Source organism: Nuphar pumila, chromosome 2 (genome assembly GCF_984573655.1).
Source record: "Nuphar pumila chromosome 2, dmNupPumi1.hap1.1, whole genome shotgun sequence".
Classification (NCBI taxonomy): Eukaryota; Viridiplantae; Streptophyta; class Magnoliopsida; order Nymphaeales; family Nymphaeaceae; genus Nuphar; species Nuphar pumila.
The window spans coordinates 108,388,753-108,405,339 of NC_143250.1; the positions used below are offsets into that span (position 1 = coordinate 108,388,753).

The window sequence follows — 16,587 nt, forward strand, 5'->3', positions numbered from 1 at the left end:
CGGATCCTGATTTCGAGGGTTTTCAAAAATGTATCACTTTTTTTCTTACTGCAACGTGATTTTGATTCTTCTTGTTGTCTATTTGCTATTTATTTAATTCATCGGGAATCTTCCGATCAGAAACGGTTTGTGATTCCGAGTCGCTTGTCGTGATCACTCGTGTAGGAATATTTGGATCCTTGGAGGGAGTGTGGCCGGAGTCTCTTGATTCTACAGGAGCGTAAATATCTATCGGCATGGCTTCTCGGGGTGGGCATGAGGATTTGGCTGAAGAGTTCGAGGTGGAGGAGGTGGGGGAGACGATCAAATCGTCTCGGGGGAGCCGGTTCAACTTGATGTCTGTCCAGTTGGGCCTGGATGGGGGTCGCCGACTCGGGAGCCGGGGGAAAGTCATCAAAGGCCTGAGAGGGTTCGCCAACTTCATCATTTGCCCGGATAACCCGTATGTAACTCTCTCTCTCGCACGCACGCACGCACGCACGAGCATACACACATACACATAATAAGGTGACAATATAGGCCCAGTGACCCGATAGGCCAAGCCAAGCCAGCTCATCATGGGCTGGGTGTGGGTCAAGGTTTTAGGCCCTCGCCCATTAGTTAGTAGACTGAAACCCAGCCCGTTATATAATTGGGTCGGGGTCGTGTCAGCCCAAAGGGCTATCAGGTCGACTTGATGGGCCTGAGCTGCCTAATTAATTTTTCAAATTGCATAGTAACTTGAAAACTATTGTTATTTACTTAATTAGTTTTATTGATTATAAGAGAAATAAAATGATAATTAGATAGGTGCATTAATCTTTCATTTAATTCACCGTTTTTGGTATTATAAGAACTAATTTATGAACTTCATTAAAAAATAACCTACAAATAAGTTTGGGCGAGGCTGGATTGGCTCGCTGAACATTGACATTGGACCAATGGATCAGATCATAGGCTGCTCTTCAAACCCGAGACTGTTAAGAACGGCGTCATCTCTGAGCTGGGCCACACTTAAAACCTGATGATCCGAACTGCTCTAAACAGGCCTGGGTCAGGTGGGGTTGGCCTGTGGGCAGGGCACCGTACTCGTACGTCATCTGGATACGGTTAAAACTGTGCGAGGCGCGCAAATATTGTATAGTTTTTCATGAAAGAAGTAGTAGATACCGTCACTCTACGTACACGACAATAAATTCAAGTATCTCTGTGACGTACACACAGTATGAGCGCCATGAATGGCATGTAGTAGAACCATTGAATCTCCCGATCAGTACTATCATGTAACCAGATTGCTGGTTATGTTGGGTCACCACTGCACATACCAGTGGTACCAGTTGATGGAGGTGTGTGTGAGCCCCACTTCCGCATATCCCAAGTGAGACGTGCGGTGGAGATTGAATATAACCTACCATTGGTAGTATACAAGAGTAGGCTGAAAACCCAGAAAAGCTAAGTTGTGGCTTGGCTCAAACATGCACATGAATATGTCAAAAGCATGAGAACTATGGATTCCATATTTGCATCCTTAACTGCCATCAACTATGGCATAAAAGGTAACCCAATGCCTCCCTCACCTCTCAAAAGGGTTGAACACTTACACAGTGTTCGCCCTGAACACTGGATCATGCCTCCGATCTTTATGATGGTTGGCTACTAATTAATGAATAAATGATCATGACAGTAGCCTTATCTTGCATACATGGTGACCATACAAGAGAGTCAGTTTGGTAGTAGCATGGAAGCTTGCACCACAGTGGGGGTAGTTTGCATGGTCATCACTCATCAGGGTGGTTACGAAGGCTCTGGATCAAACCTTGCTGGCACACAAGTTTGTTCGTAGCTTTCAAAGGTGGGCTACTTAAAGGAGAGTGGTTGTGGGCCCTACTCGAGGTTTGCCTTGCTGGAGACGGGTCTGTTAAGTGGCACGATTCCTCATCATTAAAAAATAAACAAAAAGGACGTTGCAGGTTCAAAACCCAATGGTATAATTGTATAACTGGTAGGGGTCTGCCTAACCCCAGCTTGCCTTTCAAAAAAAAAAAAAAAAACGAAGCTTGATCTTTACCGCACCGCGTATCTCACTTGATGGAAATGATAGTAGTCCCTACTTTCCAAAAAGGATCCCATCAGAGGAACTATCCTAGCCGTCCAACTGATACATTTAGATGGCTCCAAATCTATGTTAAGATGTGAATTAATCCAGGTTGTTGATTGGATGGCTAGGATTGATATAGAATGGATTTCATTACCTGATGGGATGCATTCCCCCGACTCATTCTCCCAAGTGAGACGCCCGTCGGGAATTGAATGTAAGAAACAATTTAATGTAACCAACAATCTGTTAATATACTTTCCAATCGCTCAAATAGGTTAGAAGCAACACAGTATGCCATAATGCAGCGCGTCTTTATGGGTTCACCGCATCTTCATGTGCATATGGAGGCACAATGACCCATGTTTGTAAGTGCAACTAAAGAGCAGATTCATCCGTCACTCTAAACCAGTAATAGCCTCTAATTAACCTCAAATAGGTTCTTCATCCCTATCTTCACACCCTCCTTGAGATTTCATTGATGCAAGTTGTTTTGATCAAATGAGACTCCACATATGAGATTTATATCATTCATTTAGTGAAAATCAATATTTACATAGCCAAAATCCAACTTTTGTGCAGGATTTTCTCTAGCCATTAAAAAATCAATGGTTGACAAAACACAAAATTTTGTGATTTAAAAAATCATACTTTTTTGTTAAAAAAAATAGGATCCACGGATCAATTCCGATTAAATCGATTGAACCCATGTATAGGGTCAGATTTGATCAAAACAACTTTCTTCGTAAGATTTAAAAAGGACAGATGAGGGATGACATTGATAGCTGAGCATAGATAACATTACACTTAATTTGAAGCATCATTAAAGATTGGATAAAAGTGAGTGGCAGTTTTTTTATGAGAAAGAAAAAACTAGCATTTTGATAAGCTCTTTGCACCATCATGAACCTGGAGGAATTCTTTAGCTGATGATGATCAAACATGCTTAAAACCTATTAACCATGACGAAAGTGGCACGTGATAACGATAGATATCGGACAGTAGTGCACGTGACAGTCTCTTAGAAGTGCCCCCATCAGTGAGAACTCCTTTTGTTTACGTGATATGATTTAAGACGAGACGAAAAGTCTTTGTCATTTAAAGATAACAAGTACTAGCAGTGAACCACTTATGCTTATTGATTTGCGACGAAAGAAAGGGGACATTAGGTTTTTGACTCACAAACTAGAAAGCATTAATAATTAGAATTTTTTATTTTTAAGTTGTTCAGTCCAACGTCTTCCTGTAAATTTTCAATCCTTTTAATTAAGATTTTAAAGGTCAAGAAAAACGTGAAGAATCCATGAAAGAAACCGCACCAGCTGGAATTAGAAACCTTGGTTGAGAATTTTAAAATTGATGCCTAACAAGTAACAACTTATTGTTATAACAAGACCCTGTTTTTTTTTTATGGCAAAATGGAGGAGAAACCACTTTGTTCTACTATCTTCGAGCACAAGGTCCCCCTTTGCCTACTAGGAATCAATGTTGTCGCTATAGGTATCGGCCCTGTATCGTTTGGCCAACGATTCAGGTGAATGGGCGATACCGATACTCAAGTGAATCGTTTTAAATCGACCAAAAACACAATTAAAATGATTATGTATCAGTGAGAACGTGACACGTGTTAAAGACATTAAAATAATGTTAAAAATATAAAATTTAAATGTAAATGTACTTTTTATATTTATTAAAACGTAACCGATTCATTGATACGCACCGATACTGACAACTGGGGTGCGATTTCCCGGGGCCCACCTTGACAACACAAAACAGCGAAAACGGCCGTTTTCACGAAAAACCCTCAACGGGCGTGCCAAAATACACGCTTGACGTGGGGTTTCCGCAGAAATGGTTCCCGTGGAGGTGGTTCCGATTCCGTTTCTGCGGTAAGGGTTTTCATGAAAAGGGGTGCCGTCCGCGGACAGTGCATCCTGCGCAACCATTTGGAATACATTTTGTTGTCCTAAAGTGTTTGGCCCTCTCCCTTGGAATAGAACAGGACAGGACAGGACAACCTGAAAAAAAATGCTTCCGTTCTGTCGTTGTCCAGCGCTGTGTACAAACAGGACAACATGACCTCCTTGTTCTCTCCTGTCGGCGAATCAAACGCCCCCTTATGAGCCATCCCTACCAAATGAATGGAACCTCATGGGCTAAGCGGTACTAAGCTACTAGTAAGATAGAGTTGGGGGATCTCAAGTATTCTTTACCAAGACCATGAGGACTCACTTCATCTGGTGTCACTAAGTTGAGGGACATGACGAGTTTGAAACTCATAGAGACGTTCCTTGCTGCAAGATCGAAGCTGGGTTACTCTTTAATGGCGGGGCCAACACCTGCCAAAATCACTTTGGACGATTCTCATTCATTTATATGTCATTGATGGCATTCATGATTCATCTAGTAAGTTAACACCGTCAGATTTATTTTTTTGTGGGGCCCATCCAGTTTAAAACCGACCTTTTGGATGCCGTTCATCTCCATGATGAATGGCATCCGTGTACCTTCCGTCCAAGGCTTCTTGGACTTGATCCGCTCTCAACCCAGCCCCACGTCTCTATTTGTGTATTTTGTCGAGTAGATGAGAAGGAATCGGATAACTTATCCGAGTCATCGGCTTCTTTCCGATTCCTCCCAACTTCTGAACTAGCCGACTCGACCTGCATCGTAGAAGCTGGGTCTCACTGTGGCTCCCTTCTTGTGTGAGGCAGGTGGTATCAAGCATGGACGCAGTTCATACTCGTGTGGGCCATCTATTCTTCCTTCTTCACTCCTTTGGAGTTTGGGTTCTTCCGGGGGCTGCCCAAGAACCTGTTCTTCCTCGACGTTGCTGGCCAGGCCACGTTCCTCATCGACGTTGTCATACACTTTTTCGTGGCTTACAAAGACGCCCAAACATATAGGATGGTGTACAAGCGTAGGAATATTGCTGTGAGGTGGCCATTCCCTTTTTTCTTTCCTTACTATGGAGTTACTATCTCTGTGTTTTCTCCTTTCCTATTGTACTAGTGAGGAGTATGATATGTTGGTAATGATTGGTTTTCTCAGAAAAGCTGATTTTCTCTAGTGTTTGAAATGCATCAATCAGGTACCTGAAATCTGGATTCCTTTTGGATATTCTTGGATGCATGCCGTGGGATGCTATCTACAAGGTAATCTCCTCAACCAACTATTTCTTTTCTCTTTTCACAATGATTTTTGGATTGTACTGGGTGAGACATTTTACTGGTTGGTTGAAGCTGCTGCATAATGTGACTGTTATTTAATCAAGTTAAGGATGCTATTGTTTGTGCTCTGTTTCACTAAAAGAAAATTGGTGTAAACATGTTTCATAGACCAGCATGGCTGACATTCTTGTATCTATTGTTTCTGCGATGTAACATTGGTGTTATTCATTTTTAAACTACTTTGGAATTACCTCGTGCAATTTGTGATTCAGGGGTTCTGACTTGACCTTTTGGTCTCTTAGGTGACATGTGTTTTACACTTCTTTTTTCAAGTACTTCAAACGGATCATTGTGGTGCTTTATAGGGATCTGGGACTGATGGAGCCAGGGTGGTTCCTAAAACTGGTTTAGGGTGTGGTCATGAATCGTGGGGCATGTGTGCCAGAAGGAGGAGTCAAATCTCCATTTGTGTGATGACACATGCTATTTCTTTGAGCTATTCCAGCCCCTTCTCTATGTGGTGATCCTTTTGATGAAATCTCTCTTTGTTGGATTTTTTTTTTTCTGTTACAACTGTTTTGCCATAGCATCTACTATATAGGCAATCCAAGAGAATTGATATGATCCACCATTAATTCTGGAGAATAATGCCCCACTATCCAATAACCACCTCCATAACAGGGTGTTAGTTACATATAACTGCACTTCAAGGGCCCACTAACTTAGTGGTTCATTGGATTCCTTTTGTGAAACCCAATGGCCATACTTTGGATCCAATACTTGGATCCAACAGGAACTGCATCCATTTTTTGTTGAGCTATTTGTGGTGGTCACAAGATGTACCTTCTGTGAGCATGCAGGTAGTTTTGCAGCCTTTTCCTTCGTATATTTTGCTAGCAGAGATAGTAAATGTGGTATGCCTCAAGTGTAGAAAAGCCAATTGAAGTTAAACATACAGATTCCTGAATATGTTTTCTAAAGCTTTGATGATGTTGTTTTTTTCTGTCTTTATGTAAACATGGCTCTAACTTCTAAGGTGTGGATTTGGCCTTGTTCATTGGCCTTCTTCTTATTTGGCTACAAGCCAATATGTCACGTATTTATAGTTTCACCTGATTCTACTTTTGATAGTTGCTAAAGGTTACATGTAAATGTATAAATTCCTATATTTCTCTTAAAAATTTAAGAAAAATAAAAACGAGGGTAGACAAAGTTGTATACAGTCTCCTCTGATCTCGAGAGATTCGTCCAACAACTATTTAACTACCTTAAAATTTGTTAGGAAGAAGGTATCAGCCAGTTTTTCACCCCAATAAAGATGCACACATAAAGTATTTGTGGAATATGGATCGTGCACCTTTTGATGCAATTTAGCATATTTATTTTCTTCTTATTCCTCTTAAAAACCTAACAAATTTTACTGCTCAACCTTCAAATCTACCACAAAGATGCTTGTTTTCTGTGAACTCTTCATTTAATATCCCTTTTTCAAGCATTTCATGACAAAACCCATGGGTAATTACACTAAGTAATGTGTTTTATCTAGGCTTGTGGGAGAAGAGAGGAAGTAAGGTATCTTTTATGGGTTCGGCTAAGTCGAGTGCGGAAAGTGACAGATTTCTTCCAGAAGCTAGAGAAGGATATACGTATCAACTACTTGTTCGCGAGGATAGTGAAGCTTATCGTTGTGGAGCTTTACTGCACACATACAGCTGCCTGCATCTTTTACTATCTAGCGACAACTCTACCTGCATCAGAAGAGGGTTATACATGGATAGGAAGCTTAACATTGGGAAATTATAGCTATGAGAATTTTCGAGAAATAGATCTACAAAGACGCTACTTGACATCACTTTACTTTGCCATGGTGACCATGGCAACTGTTGGTAATACTTTCTTGCCTCTAACTTTCCCTGTAAACTTGGTTGATCACTCATAATCCTCAACTTCTTATATGATTCTTATCTTGTGTTACAAAACCAACCAAAATATGGTTCGCAAGGGAGATTAACTCCATGTATTCCACAACATAAGCTTTCCTATCATAGTTTGAAACCTTGTCCATGAATCCTTTACATCACAAATATAACCTGGTGTTTATCATTTAATAGTGGTCTTGTATCTACTCATGCAATTTTTTTCTTTTCACCTACTTCATTCTTTCTGCCTTCTGTTAAGGAATGGCACTGTTAATCTTTTTTCTGTTGTTACACATCTCTCTCTCTCTCTGGTTTCCTTTTTTGAGGTCACACTATCTTTCTCTAATTTCCTTTTTTAAGGTGAATCTATCAACATCCAGATACTTTGACATTGACATGTTATCTTTCACTGATTTCCTTTTTTAAGGTGAATCTATGGTCTGCATTCAACCTGTTATACTGAACCCCAAGTTCTGTACTAAGCTTTTCTCAGCTTCATTTGTGCATCCAGTTTTTTCATGCTGAACATGCTCATGTTGATGTTGAATATGAGATGTACCTTTTGACTCATACACATTACTTGGTGCAGGATATGGAGATATACATGCTGTCAATACTAGAGAAATGATTTTCATCATGATATTTGTTTCTTTCGACATGATCCTTGGCGCTTATCTAATTGGTAACATGACCGCATTGATTGTAAAGGGTTCAAAGACAGAAAGGTTTAGAGATAAAATGACAGACCTGATCAAATACATGAACCGAAATAGACTTGGAAAGGAGATCCGCGACCAGATCAAAGGGCACGTTCGGTTACAGTATGAGAGTAGTTATACTGAGGCTGCTATTCTTCAGGATATTCCAGTTTCTATACGTGCTAAGGTACTATGAATTAAGTTTGATGAGCTTTTAATTAGAAAAATTAGATGAGCTTCTCACTAGAAAACTTAACATATACAACCGCATGTTTCCGTTTCAAATTAGGTTTAATTTATAGGATGATATGGCACAAATATATGTATGCTTCTATGTTTCTATTTCAAGTTATGCTCATTAGGATATGCTGCTGGATGTTGTAACTGTTGTTTCTGGAAAACCATAGTGAGTTATAGAGCGAGGGGCTAATGTTTCATAATATACTTGATGGAGCTTGTTATCAATATCTCAACAAAAGACCTTGTCAATAACATTAAATGGAAATGCTTCATTTGGTCTAAAGCTGCTCCACTAATCTGAGGAATTTTGTCTTGATTAAATAGCAATGACCTCTACTGGAATTTTGGCAACTTGTGCTCCTGCGGCTTATTATCTCTGTACAGGTTGCTTTGGTTATACATTAATAATGACCTAGGTGCTAAGGCTTAGTCTTCATGCTTTTTCATCGTTTGTTGCTTCTATCACGAAATGGTGCAGATCCCGATGCACTCCAAAATGATCTCTAAGAGTCAAAACATAATGCATTTGGACAAAAACATAACAACAAAAGTGAAACACATTGAATGCGAATGAATATCTTTATTAATAAAGAACACTAAAAAATACAAAAGAAATTACATAAAATCCTCACTACAATACACTCAAACACACAAATGCCTAACACTACCCATCACTCTCTCACATTACAAAGCACACACACACACCCCTATTTATAGAGAAGAAAGGGAGGAAGAAATAGAGGAAAGAGAGGAGAGAAAGAATCCTCTCAAGCAACGGAGGGACCTTCCAACGGCTAGAATTATAGCTTTTGGGAGCAAGTCAACTAGTTTGATTTGATCCCAAACATATATTATATACATATTTAATTACAATAAATATATATATATATTATGTATATACTATATACTATACTATCTACATAAATATGTATATATACAAAAAAGGATACATTCATCTTAACAACTTCTGCATACCTTTTGATTTACACATTGGTATCATTTATGATTCATGAGATTAATCTCTCTCTTGCAGATCTCACAATCTCTATACAAGGAACTGATTGAAAATGTTCCGCTCTTTAAAGGATGCAGCTCTGAGTTTGTTAATCAAATTGTAAGTAGCATTTATGTTCTGTTTCATGTGAGTCATGGAGATCTATTAGTTTGATTAGGTTGGAAATGCCATCTATATGTCCACACACACACATGTTATATATATATATATACATGTCTTTTAATTTGTATTTAGTTTATTTTTAATGTATTTTTGTTTTCTATTTTTTGTATTTCAAATGCCCTTCCAAGGGCATTTTGGGCATTGGCTAGCTAGCCGTTGGGCTAGGTCTAACGGCTAGGTAACTAGCCATTGGACTTAGCCAACATCTAGTTTGCTAGCTCTCTCTCTCTCTTTGTACATTCTCTCTCACTCCTCTCTTGTATATATATAGGGGATTATTCCCTTGTTCTTTATGCTTCTCTTGAGCATTTGAGGATTAATAAAATTAATATTTTTTTAAATTGTTGTCTTTGGCCGTTTGGTGGCTTGTGTTAGTGTATGCTCTTGAGCTCTTGTTCTTGCCTTTGGCGGCTTATTTGTATTGCCCTTAGTGGTCTTGTGATTGTGCACATCTTTGTTATTGTATTGCCCTTAGTGGCTTTTGTATTGTGCAATTGTCTTTGTAGTTTCATTACAACACACACACAGAAACATCCGCACATGCACACACACAGATAGCATATCAATATTTTCCTATGCAATTATTCTTATCTCCTAGTAGCACTTGAGTTAAAATGTGAAGTCTGTCTCATGGTTCAGGTTTTGTCATGAGCGATATTGATGTTATCCTCAAACTATGAAACCTCCTTTCCTCTTATAAGTCTAAGAGATCTTTTTACCAATTTGTTGCTTGTAGTGTTCATTTGCTTGCCTAACCTGTTTTTGTGAAGTACTATTTGTCAAATTATTGGTAAGGTTCTTTAAAAAAGAAGAATTTTTCTTATACCATTTTTTTTGTAATGTATCAGGTAACCCACCTGCATGAGGAATTTTTCCTTCCCGGGGAAGTGATTATGGAACAAGGGAATGCAATTGACCAACTCTATTTTGTTTGTCATGGCGTGCTGGTAAAAGTTTAAACTTATCATCCTTTTATTTCTAATTTTCAAGGTCCATGAAATGTCCTTATACAATGAAATTCAGCTTCATGTTTCCTCTTTATATATTTGGGAGATAATCTGGTTCCATGTGGCTATTGACATAGAGAAATGTTTTGCTAGTAGATTTTCTATTTGCATTTCATCATACATCCTGTCCAATGTGCATAGGATCTGATCACCTTGCATTGCCGATATGCATTCTTGGGTCAGTGCATTTTATTTGGAGTCATTTTGTGTTGTCATTGTATTTTTCCATCTTATCCTTCTCAACTTATGAAGCTTCTTGCACTCTCAGAAAGAATATTTTGTATTACTTTTATTTGGAGAGCAGTTATCACGAGTTGATTAATGTTGAGTTATTTTTTTGTTTGATAGCAGTTGTTGGAAAGCTCTTTGTCTTCCACTGTATTTAGCGTTTAGGTTCGAAAGCTTATTTGTATCACTTACAAGGTTGACATGATTTTCTTGTACAGGAGGAAGTAGGCATAGGTGAAGATGGATTAGAGGAAACGATTTTGCAGCTTGAACCTAATTGTTCGATTGGTGATGTTGCTATCCTCTGCAATATCCCTCAACCTTACACTGTCCGTGTATGTGAATTATGTAGACTTTTGCGGCTTGATAAACAGTCTTTCACAAATATCCTGCAAGTTTATTTTATAGATGGGCGGACAATTCTGAGTAACCTTCTCGAGGTAGATATTTTAACTCGCCTGTTACCTTATTGACTAAGACAAGTGGAGATATCTCATCTCCATATATAGGCCACACATTTTATTTTATTTTCTTGGTTTTGTTTCTGAATTTTGTCTTCATAGTTCTACTTCGTTTCTTCAGGACAAGTTTTTCTTTTACCTTGGCCTTGTGGTTCTTGGCCTATGGATGTAAATGTCACTTTATTCTGTTAATTGTACATGTTTGAAACTTGAATTAGGCAAAACAGTTTGCATTCTGACAGGTGAAAGAGTCAAATATTCGGATCAAGCAATTGGAATCAGACATCACATTTCATATTGGCAAAAAGGAATCTGATCTTGCTCTGAAAGTAAACAGTGCTGCCTTCCATGGAGACCTGTATCACTTGAAGGGGTTAATTCGAGCTGGAGCAGATCCCAATAAGACAGACTATGATGGACGCTCAGCTTTGGTAATTTACTAATTACTATGTTATCTCATCTATTTAGATCAGCAATTAATCAACTTTGCCGTGTTCAGGTGTTAATTCTTATTAATCTTGTTAAAGTTAACTGCATAAAAGTTTTAAAGCTTCTGTTCTTTTTATACCTTTTCAAGATGTGTCTCAAGATTCCATATAAGGCACATTCCTTGAGCTGAGACTTTTCTTTTTAGAAAATATAGACTAAGGTTATTAGGAGGGTTAAAGTTCAATCTTTAGGAGTATCTGAGGCAAGCAAATAGCTATGTTGTAACTGCAATTATCTGGGATTTCTTGTCAATAGTGCTTGCCTGGAAATTCTAAAGGTTCACATTTTATCGAAAAACTAAGTAAATTTAAGGGAAATTTAATTTATTCATTGACTCTCTTTGAGTTTAAGGAAAATATTCAGGTACGTTGTAATATATACATAAAAAAGATTGGATTTTATTCCTGAATGGTTAAGGTATTTCTGATTTCTTGGTTTACATAATTTCTCTAAAAAAAGGGGATAGTTTCAAATATTGGAGAGTGACAGAGGTAAGTAGCCCTGAGACCTAATTAGAAGAATGTTCATGCAAGAAAACTTTTATCTTGAATAAATTGTACATAATCAGTCAAAATTGCATGAGTGATGAACATCAGTATGCTATTATTCGGGTTTATCTGTGATTCAAAGAGTTTCGCTTTTTGGTTTGAATTTCTATACGATATTTCTGTTGTTCTCAGTATTGCACCTTCACCTCTTCAATTTTTTTACTACACCTATGCATTTAATAATACTGATACAAGCATCAAGGAACATGCTTATGTTTGCCTTCACCATGTTTTATTTCTATAACTTTATGTGTGAAACAACACAGGTTGAAAAACAGATGAATTGGTGCACAATTTTTTTGCACTTTTATTACCCTAAAGTTTTAACCTTCTATTTTCAGCTTGTGCTTTACTTTTAATTTTAGTGATGATATAAAGTAGCTAAACTCACCTCCGAAGTTGCATGCCTGTTCTTCTAATATCATCCTTTTTACCTTCCTTGACTCTTTTGTGCTTATGCTACCCTCAGAATTTGTACAAGTGGGACATATCACATCACACCTTGAAAAACTTTCTAATATGAACTGAATGATGTGTACACACTAGATGAACGTACATGCATGAGTTGAGTGAGACATGCATGATAATATAAAAGGCACAAATAAATATGCGAACACATCATTTTTTCCAGTTATTCACATTGAAGAGATTTTTTTTTTTAAATAATGCCCTTGAAGATATTAAGATGTTGTTCATGAATAATCCAAATGATGCAACAAATGGTTGTAGCTCTCAGAATAAAACATATACAGATCATGATGATCTCAATTGAAGAGAATATTTTTTTTTTAAATAATGCCCTTGAAGATATTGAGATATTGTTCATGAATAATCCAAATGATGCAACAAATGGTTGTAGCTCTCAGAATCAAACATGTACAGTTCAAGATGATCTCAATTGTATGAAAAATCCAGTTTTATTATAGTGATCTTTCAGCATCATTAACTATTACATATGTTTGTGTTGTTTGTATTATCTCTTTTCCATGTTGTCCATTTGATAATCGTAGTGGAGGAAACTATAGCAAACATATACCTGCAATCTTATAATTTGATGCCTGATGTTTAAGCACTGTTTTAATTGTTATGTTGATCATGCTTGAGATCATTATCTTAACTTTACACCAACTTCCTTATATTTTTCAGCATTTGGCATCATCAAAAGGCTATGATGACATCATTGCTTTCCTCATTCATGAAGGAGTTGACATTAACTTGAAAGGTAACCTTGTTTGCTGATTGATGTTGCTTCAGTTTCCATCTTATAATAGAAGATTTAAAATATTAAATCTTGTTATGATTTGTGGACCCAATAGTTAAGCAATATTTTTTCATTATCAGATAATTTTGGAAACACACCACTACTGGAAGCCATCAAACATGGACATGATCGAGTTGCTTCTTTATTGCTTGAGCGTGGTGCATCCTTAAACATTGATGATGCAGGAAGCTGTCTCTGTAAAGCTGTTGCTAGAGGAAATTCAGATTTCTTAAGACGTCTTTTGTTGTATGGTGTAGACCCAAATGCCAAAGATTATGATTATAGAACACCTCTTCACGTCGCTGCTGCACTAGGCCAGTATTTGTTGGTGAAGATTCTGTTGGAGGCTGGAGCAAATGTGTTTCTGAAGGACAGGTACTATTTGACATTTTTGCATTCCATCCTTTAAGTTATATATATATATATATATATATATATATATATATATATATATATATATATATATATATATATATATATAGGGACAGTATTTTTTAGCCTTGTGGGTGAGAAACCTCCTAGTTGGAACTCATAGTAGGAGGTGTTTTGAGTCTTTGACCAGATCTAACCCCATGAATGTGTTCAGTATGGTCAAAGACTCAAAATAGTAAGAATATACTCTTGGGTCATACTTTTTGGACGTAAAAATACAATTTTATGAGGGTTGGAAATTTGGTACATGATAGGCTGTTGATTTTTCAACCCTGCAAAATCTTGCATGCACGGAATGATTCAAGGACCAATTTCTACTACGACAAACATGTGGATCACATCTGAAGGGTCAGATGTGCAAAAAAACGTTAAAATTTAAAAATATTACAATTTTTTACTGGGGTTTCCTTACCCACGATGGTGGCAAATATTAACACACACACACATATATATATACATATATATATATATAGAGAGAGAGAGAGAGAGCCTTTTGTTAACTGATGGTTGCTTTTTCTTTTCTAGGTGGGGAAACACCCCTATTGATGAAGCTCACAAATGTGGAAGTAAACAAATAGTGGATTTACTTGAAGCAGCCAAGTCTTCCCAGTTGTTGCAATTCCCGGATTGCTTTAAAGAAATCCAAGGTAAATTCAGATAGCTTTTGTTTCTTCAACAAAACTTTTCAAAACAGTCAACTCACAACAAACTAATCAAGCCATCAGCGTAGCAATGAATACTGCATTGTTGACGAGTTGATTCATCATCATAACTTGAAAAATCAGCAGTTAATAGTGTCGTGTTTGAAAGGTAGGGTTTGTTCACCTTTCTGCGCATGTTTTTCAAAGCCCTACTGAGGTTTAATCTGCTGTCCAGCTCTACTAGAACCATGAACCAATAAAAAACCAGTTAAAGTTCTTGCAATGTTGAAACTTCTTTGTAGCATAGGTTCAAATAGTATGATTCTATCAAATTCATCTGGAGGCATTGAGTTAAAAAAACATGTTTAAATGGATAATTGTTTCTGTTAATTCTGGAGCTTCCTTCTGTACGTGGATTCCTGAAGATGTTTCTATGCAAAAGTACTCATAAAAGTCCTCTGTTCTTTCCCTCGAATGTATATATCTGTAACTTTCTCTGGCCAAAAATGTGTTAGCCTGGCTAGATTTCCTGTTTGGTGTTGGTCTTGGATGTGCATCCATGTCTCAGGACTGTGATAGGAATGCCTGCATCTCTTATACTTGAGATTCAATCCAATACAAGCTGTTTAGAAGTGTCCCAAATGACAAATTATTCAGGCAGGTCTTCTGAGGCAGGGGGCCTAAAGAGGATGGAAATTGTTATTTGACTTGGTTCTTTTCTTTGTATTTTGTTCAGAAAAGATCTGTGTGTCAGGCATCTTCTGTTCAAAATGTACCTTGAGGGAGCATTTGAATGTGCATCTCGTGTGTCGCACAGGACACTGGTGCAGTCAAACGTGGGGCGCACGATGGTAATAAAAAATAAAAAATGTCCCGCTGGACAATGTGTCCTGGATAAGAATACTGTCTTGTCTGTGCTGGACAGTGTGTTCTGTCTAAGCTTGAGCAAGCAGTCACACACCCTGAAATGTCTCTTTGGACCGTTCTTGAATGTTTTGGTTATGGAAATCATTTTTCTTTGCGATGGAGACAATTTCATCTTAAGAAATATAGTGTTGTGGTTTGATGATAAAATTTTGCAACATTTTGTGCAATTTCACCGGACTTTCTTTACTTCCATAACATGGTAATTTGCTTAACAAAAATTTGTATCCTTGACCCTTCATTGACAAGTTTCCTTCACCATTACAATCTTTTCAACAATAGAGAAACATGGGCGGAAAAAATGCACTGTCCTGCCCTTCCATCCATGGGCTCCAAAGGAGAAGAGGAGGGAAGGAATTGTGATGTGGATACCAGATACACCTGGTGAACTGATCAAGTCTTCTGCAGAGAAGCTCAACTGTTCCGCTTCCGGTCTCTTATCTGAAGATGCAGGTAAAATCCTTGATTTGGAAATGATTTCAGATGGTCAGAGGTTATATTTGGTTGATAATGATGTCAATCATGTATGGTGACCATAACCATGGCAAGATGTACCATATCTTCAGCAGTGCAGGGTTGTATTAATTTTTTGAATAATGAAACTGCATTTGTTCATCCTGTACATGAGTTGGTGAGCAATTGCTGCCACTGCTGATTAAACTGATATGGATAATTGTACAGTTGTATCATTAAATTCCACTAATTTGTAAATATCAAAATCAGTTTGCAGTGCCTACTTCTTTGGGGGAGCTGTAACATCAGGATATGAGATTTAAAAGAAAATTCATATACTTTCCTGGAACTTGCAATAGTGGCTTCCAATATGAGCAGTAGCAGTGCCAACCAGTCATTGAAATTAATTTTTTCCTGGATCAGATCCGATTGTGAACAAGGCTGGCTCTGATCAATCTGTGAAAAATGCACTGTTGGTTTTCTTGCACGAAAAAGTTGTAGCCATTGGCAAAACCATTTCCTTGCCAAGATTTGGACCCTCCTGGTAGGGTTGGTAGACAGGCTGAACAAACCAAATAGAAGGTGTTCAAGCTTGGTTCGTTCTTTTGGCGAGATGAGCCTAACTCAAGTTCATGGTGAGCTTGAGTTAAAAGATCCGAGCTCTAGCTGACTCGTTCACAAAAAAATACACTTTTCTAAATGAAAATTAGTAGAATTGGACTTTGAGCCTATTGAGCCAAACTCGAACTGGCTCATTTGCAGAAATAAATGATTTTCAAAGCTCTAAGTAATAGGGTTTGAACTCAACTTATTGCTTGCGAGCAAAGCACTTTACCATCTACACTATGATATAAAATGTATGTAA

General features: G+C 37.8%; 1 protein-coding gene across 1 annotated transcript; it reads left to right on the forward strand.

Annotated features, from left to right (window-relative positions):
* Positions 1–236: 236 nt before the first annotated feature.
* Positions 237–15,891, forward strand: LOC149846645 (potassium channel KOR1-like). Its single transcript, XM_089996470.1, has 13 exons — positions 237–442; positions 4,789–5,013; positions 5,166–5,229; positions 6,791–7,130; positions 7,753–8,048; positions 9,135–9,215; positions 10,127–10,225; positions 10,732–10,953; positions 11,217–11,405; positions 13,158–13,233; positions 13,353–13,647; positions 14,230–14,351; positions 15,552–15,891. The coding sequence occupies exons 1-13, from the start codon at positions 237–239 to the stop codon at positions 15,800–15,802; spliced, it is 2,466 nt and encodes an 821-aa protein (XP_089852596.1). The 3' UTR covers positions 15,803–15,891.
* The last annotated feature ends 696 nt before the right edge of the window (positions 15,892–16,587 follow it).